The sequence below is a fragment of the Trichosurus vulpecula genome, chromosome 1 (genome assembly GCF_011100635.1).
Source record: "Trichosurus vulpecula isolate mTriVul1 chromosome 1, mTriVul1.pri, whole genome shotgun sequence".
Taxonomy (NCBI): Eukaryota; Metazoa; Chordata; class Mammalia; order Diprotodontia; family Phalangeridae; genus Trichosurus; species Trichosurus vulpecula.
The window spans coordinates 93,646,761-93,653,665 of NC_050573.1; the positions used below are offsets into that span (position 1 = coordinate 93,646,761).

At 38.6% G+C, this 6,905-nt stretch overlaps 1 protein-coding gene across 1 annotated transcript; it reads left to right on the forward strand.

Moving 5' to 3' along the window:
- Positions 1-915: 915 nt before the first annotated feature.
- On the forward strand, positions 916-1,266 carry LOC118833983 (small integral membrane protein 29-like). The gene has a single exon (XM_036741425.1). The coding sequence runs from the start codon at positions 916-918 to the stop codon at positions 1,264-1,266; it is 351 nt and encodes a 116-aa protein (XP_036597320.1).
- Positions 1,267-6,905: the final 5,639 nt, after the last annotated feature.

Below are 6,905 nucleotides of genomic sequence, written 5' to 3' on the forward strand. Positions count from 1 at the left end.
GATTCTTGGTTGTAGTCCAAGCTCCTTAGCTTTTCAGAACATCATATTCCAATCCCTCCAATATTTTCATGCAGAAACTGCAAGATCCTGTGTGATCCTGACCATAGTTCTGCAATATTTGAATTGTTTCTTTCTGGAATTTGGCTACAATATTCCTTGGGGATTTCAATTTGGGATCTCTTTCAGGAGGTGATTGGTGGATTCTTTCTATGACTATTTTACTCTCTGGTTCTAGGACCTCAGGGAAATTTTCCTTAATCATTTTGTGGAAGTTACTGTCCAGGTTCTTTTTTTCATCATGGCTTCACAGTAGACCAATAATTCTTAGATTATCTCTCCTGGATCTATTTTCCAGGTCAGTTGTTTTTCCAGTGAGATATTTTATGTTTTCTTCTATTTTTTCCTTCATTAGATTTTGACTGATTCTTGATGCCTCACAGAGTCATTAGCTTCTACTTGTCCAATTCTAACTTAATGAATTGTTTTCTTCAATTAACTTCTGTACCTCCTTTTCCATTTGGCCAATTTTACTTTTCAAGGAGTTATTTTCTCCAGTTAGGTTCTGTATCTCCTTTTCCATTTGGCCAATATTACTTTTTAAAGGTTTGCTCTCATCAGTGATTTTTTTCATTTTTTCCATTGTATTTTTAAAAGAATTGGTCAATTTTTCTTTTATCTCTCTAATTTGGCTTTTAAAACCATCCTTGACCTCTTCCCTGGGCCCTACTGTCAAATGCTGCTCTGGCTGCTCCTGGGGTGAGGGGATGAGGGCGGTCCTTGCTTGCAGCCTTGTGGAGGTCATGTAAGCTGGGGCCACATTTGAGGAAGGTTTCCGAGTGGAGGTGTCCCTTCCTAAGCACCCCATGCTGACAGCTTCTCCCTGCTGTTCCTGCCCCTGCCCTGGCTATTGGTGTGATGAGTAACATGATAGGACCCAGTGCCCCCAGGGCGGCCAGTGACTCCATGGTGGGCTATGTGCTTGGCCCGTTCTTCCTCATCAGCCTAGTGGGGGTGGTAGCGTCTGTGACAAAGTACATCCAGAAGAAGAAACATGTGGACAGGCTGCAGCATCACCTACTGCCTATGTTCAGCTATGAACCAGTAGATGAACTTCATGAAGCTGAGCAAAAGTTGCTATTTGAGGTGGGGGATCCCAAGTTGTTCCATGGCTGGCACAGTAGCTACCAGCACAAATGGATGCCACTGTCCCCACCAAGCCCTGGCTGCACTGGAGGGGAGACCTTTTTTACCTGTTACAGGAGTTGAGAATTGCTCATTTCTGCTGTCTCCCACTGAAGAGCCCCTCCCTCCCTTTTACCCAGCAATAGAATACACAATAGTTGTTCTTTAATTGATTTGCTGGCTGGGATGGCTGCCCTTTTCCATCTAGGCAGCGGTTCCCTCCCCACCATGAAGGGGCTATAACTTCATCTCTACCTTGTTTTTTTCTTCCTCTGGGCACTTGCATTAGGCATCTTCTGTCAAATCCTAAAACTGGAGGGGATGGGGTAGGAATTACCCTGACTTGTACTCCTCCCCTTTCCCCTCTCCAGAAATGTCCCAGCATGCTCATCTTTGCCCTTGCTACTGTCATGTCCTAGGTTATAGTTTCTTAGGGAGGGATTTGTAGCAGAATCCTGTCTCCAGGGATGGCTTTATCTTATGCAGTGTGTATATACATACACATATATATGTGTGTGCATATATATGTATATATATACATACATATATATACATATATATATATATATATATATATATATATATAGAGAGAGAGAGAGAGAGAGAGAGAGAGAGAGAGAGAGAGAGAGAGAGGAAATAAAATGTTTTCTGGATGGGACTGTGGCTGAGATACCTCTGGCTAGGGAGAAAGCATTTCCACTCCTCTAAAACCCTAGCTAGTGAGCTAGTCCCTGTTTTGTTCCTGGAGCCAACTGTAAAACTGCCCCAAGAACATTTAGAAGTATACTCTTTAAGCCCCTGCAAACTATCAGTTCAGGGTGTTTCCCTCCATTTCCCCAGAAATTTTGAGTTTTTAACATCAGCCTTGGGATATAAGACTCTACCTATTTACCCCCAATAATGAGACTATTTTGTCCAGAAAAAAAGAAATTCATTTTTATTCAAGTAACTGCAAATAGGAAACCCTGGGGGGAGCAGGGTCATGACAGTCTGGGACCACCCCTTCCCCCACGTCAGCTGGACCTCCTTCCCTTTACCCTCCTAACTTGAAGATTACCAAAGGAGGGACTGATAGAAGTGGGAATGGGTAGATCCCCTGGGGCCCACCTCCCCAAATAATGTCACTTTTCGGTAAACTAGGCCTGGTACCCACAAAAAAAATCCCCCTTGAGCTCTTCCAAGAATGAATTTGGGGCTTGAAACCAGTTTGTATTCCCTTTTGAGGTTTCAGATGTGGGTATAGTATTAATGCTGTCCTCTTCTGAATTCCTATTTTTATCTTCCCTGTCTCCATAGTAAGATTCTGTGGCCTTTGCTTTTCTAGTTTGCTTCTTTGTTGTGATTGACTTTTTCCTGGCTTTTAAAATGGTTCACTGCTTCTGGGGCACAGAGGGCTCTGTCCCAAGCTTCTTGTGCTGGGAGCTAGGGGTCTGATTACTGGCTTTGTGTGCTGTGGCCTCTGGTCCTGTCACCTAGAAATTGTATAATGCTGCAGCTCACTAGTTGCTGAGCTGGAGCTGGTTGGTGTCTGCCAAGGATCAAGGACAGGTTATGTCTTTTTGAGTTTCCCAGGGGTGTGGGGCAGTTACACTGAAGCTTACAGTATGAGGTGTGAGGGAGGGATGGTCTGGTTGCTGGAAGTCTCCTCTTCCCCTAGCGCTGCACTATTGCACAGGTAGCCTCAGCCATCTTCTCTGCTGCTGTCTGCCAATTCCCCTGGCTATGCAAAGGCATGCCTGGGGTCCTGGTGTTGGCGCTTGCCAGCTGCACCCCCCCTAGGGGCTCAGGATCTCTTGCTGGTCTGCTGAGGTGGGCCTTGCTGGTCTGCCTCCCATCCTACACTGGTCACCTTTGGCCACAGAGGGACCCTTTCCTTTGATCTCCCTAGCCTCCCAAGCTAAAAGGCTGCTATACCACTATTGTTGGCTCCACTGTTCCAGGGTTTTTCCTGGGGCAATATTCCCTGGGATTTTCAAGGTCAACAAGGGGGGGATGAAAGCACTTACACTTTACTTTACCATCTTGGCTCCCAGAAGTTCAAGTAGGTGACTTTGAAACATTTAGTCTGTGGGATGATAACCCCAGGAGTAGCTGCTGCTGTTGCTGCAGGCCCTGCACTTTTATGTCACCCAACTCCAACAGACCCCTAACCTGTGCCGAGAGATTTGGGAAACACCACTGCCGCTGGTGATTCAGACTGGCAGGGCCCACTCCCCCTCTGCTATTTTCTTAGTATTTTCAAGGGACCATCTTTTAATTTTGTTTAACATGTTACTACCCTTTTTATTCTGCTTTGTCTATTCTCAAACTTTCAAGATTTTCTCTTTTGTTCATATTTGGGCTTATTTATTGGTTCTCTAGTGTTTATTTTTAATTTTATGCTCCATTAACAAATGACATTGTTTTTTCTATTTTGTTAATGTATGTTTTCTGAGATTTAATTTTTTTTCTTAGTAGTGCTTTGTTTCTACTTCCAAATTTCTGTTTCTTGTGGCATCATTAACATTTCCTTTCACACAGTTATTAAGTGTTTCTACCATCTTTTCTTTGACTCCTTCATTATTCATGATGTCATGATTAAATATTATTTTTATATTTACATCTTTTTATTTGTGTTCCTTCTTAATTAATTTTTTATTATTACATTATGGCCTATAAAGGATTTGTTCAATATTTCTTCTTTTTAGTATTTGTTTATAATTTCTCTGTGTCCCAGCACATGGTCTCTTTTTGTAAAGGTACCATATGGTACTAAGAGATTTGTATTTTTTTAAAACTATGCTAATTCAGAAAAGCCACAAGTTTGTTGTTGGGTTTTTTTTTTGAGGGGGAGGCTCTAAATTCTCCAAGTTTTTTCAGTTCCATATTTATTTGTTTTCTTTTGTCAAATTTGTCCAGTCCTATGAGAGGAAAATTATCCTATCCTATAATTATTGTATTAGTGTCTTTTTGCAATCTAGTTAGTTTTTCTTTTAGGTAACTAGATGCAATTTCATTTGGTACATATAATCCCTGATACTAATGCTGTTTCATGATCTGCAGTATTTTTAAGTATAAGGTAGTTTCACTGTTTATCTCTCTTGGCATTGTAAATTTTTATTTTGCTTTTTGGTATCAGGATTAAAACTCTTGGTGTTTGTCTATCCATTTTGCACATAGCAAATTTTGTTCCAGTTTCTCATTTTTATTCTCTACACATCTTTTTAAGCATGTTTTTCTTGCCTGCAGCAAAATTCTGTATTTTGTTTTCTTATGCATTCTACTACTCTGTATTGTTTTATAGGATCGTTTAATCCATTCCATTTAAGGTTTTAACTATTGGCTTGTACATTTCTCTATCTCTTCCTTTTGTATTTGTGCCAGCATTTCATCCCTGAAAATATTTTTGTTTTCCTGCTTTCCCACACTTATTTATCTACACTATCTTAAGTTCCCTGAATTTACTTAAATTGTTATTTATTTATTTTGTTTCTTTCTGTTTCCTTGACCTTTCATTTTGTCCACCTGGCTGAATACTAAATTTTACCTCACCCATCTCCTTCTAGAAATTAGTGTAAATAATATGCAATGCATTTTCTATTTTAAATTTGTGGAATAAAGCAAGCATTTCCATAACATAGTACAATAAAAGAGATTATTGCACAAGAAACCGCAAATCTACTATGTACAATTTGTTATTCCTTTCAAATGTATAATAAAATTGTCATGTAAATTTCTTTTCTTTACTTTTTTTCTTCCCTCCCCTTTTTCACCCTCCCTCCTGGCCTAGAGTTGTCTACCATTAGACAAAAATAAGTATAGATAGATAGATAGAGATAATATATATATATATATATATATATATATATATATATATATATATATATATGCATGTGTGTGTAAAATTGTTCTAAGCACACTTTATTTATCAGTTCTTTTTCTGGATGCAGATAGTGTCTTTCTTCATATGTACTTTATGGTTAATTTGGGTATTTACAATAATGCAATGAATTACATGGTGTCTCTCTAGCTGTTCCTTCCTAAGTTGTAGCGATTATCTCTAATTTCTTGCTTCATAGAGTAAGGTGGTTTATTTATGGAAGAAGGATGAAACTTATTCTCCTTGACCCCAGAAAACACAAGAAGCAGGAGGAATGAATGGAAATTGGAGAGAAGCAGATCTTTTGCTCAAGTGTGAGGGAAATCTTTTTAACAATTAGATAATGCTCTCTACAAATGTAATAGCCTGCTTCCAGGTAACCTCACTAATGGTTTTCAATGAAAGCCTAGATTTGTCAGTGTTGAAGAAGAAATTATTAAATGCTGATGGGTTGGATTGGGTGGCCTCTGAGCTCCTTTCCAACTCTAAGTGTGATTCTCAAAGGATAAAAACAAGACTGGAATGAAAGGCAGAAAAGCTTTGTGGAAGAGTTAGGACCTGAGTTAGTCATTGCAGGATAAGAAGGGTTGGGACAAAGAAAAAGAAGGGATTATGTGTAGAGGACAATTCCCTAGGGTATAATAACTCCCATTTCCTAGGAAATCATCATATATACATAGAGAGAACAGATCTAGAAAAGTAAAAAAATAGTTAGATCAAACATGCTATATCCAGGGAACAGAAAAGGAATCAGATTGACTGGGTTCTTATTGGGAACCAATGGAAGGTAAAGCTGGGAAAATATTTTATTTTTTGTTTTACTGTGTTATTATTTATTTTAACAATTTCCCAATTACATTTTCCTTAAGGAAATATTGTATTTTTCCCAATTACATGTAAAAACAATTTTAACATTCTTTTTTAAAAATTTTGAGTTCCAAATTTTCTCCTTCCTTTCCCTGCCTCACTCCATCATTGAGAAGACAAGCAATATGACATAGGTTTTACTTGTGTAGTCATGCAAAACACTTTGAAAGAAAACACAGACAAAAAACAACAACAAAAATAAAGAAAGTAAAGAAAAAATATCTTCAGTGTACATTCAGGCTCTACCAGCTTTACTCAACAGGTGGCCAGCACCTTTCATCATAAGTCCTTCAAAATAGTCTTGGATCATTGTATTGTGGAGAATTCCTAAGTTATTTACAACAGATCAATATTGCTGTTACTGTGTACAATGTTTTCCTGGTTCTGCTCATTTCACTTTTCATCAGTTCATTTAAGTCCTTCCAAGTTTTTTCTGAGAGCATTCTGCTCATCATTTCTTAAAGCATAATACTATTCCATCGCAATCATATATGACAGCTTGTTCAGCCTTTCCCTAAAACATGGACATCCCCTCAATTTCCAATTCTTGGTTACCACTAGAAGAGCTGCTCTAAATTTTTTGTACACAAAGGTCCTTTTCCTTTTTGTTTTTATCTCTTTGAGATAGGAAAATATTTTAGAATCAGACTAATGCTGTTAAAGATGGAAGGGATCTTGAATATAGAACACTAAGACATGGAACATAGAATATTGGAGGTGGGAAGGACCTTAGAACATCACACATTCCAACACAGAACATAGAATGTTAGAACTAGAAGTGACGTTACAAGAGCTGTTTCAATGTAGAATGTTAGAGTGTGGTGGGGGTCTTATAACATAAAGTAGTGGAGTGGGAAGAGAATCATAGAAATATAGGATCATGAATTTAGAACTGGAAGGAACCTGAGAAAATTTATATTCCAATGCTTTCATTATATAGGCACTAGGTGGAGCAGTGGCTTAATTGCTGGATCTGGATTCAGGAATATTGAATTCA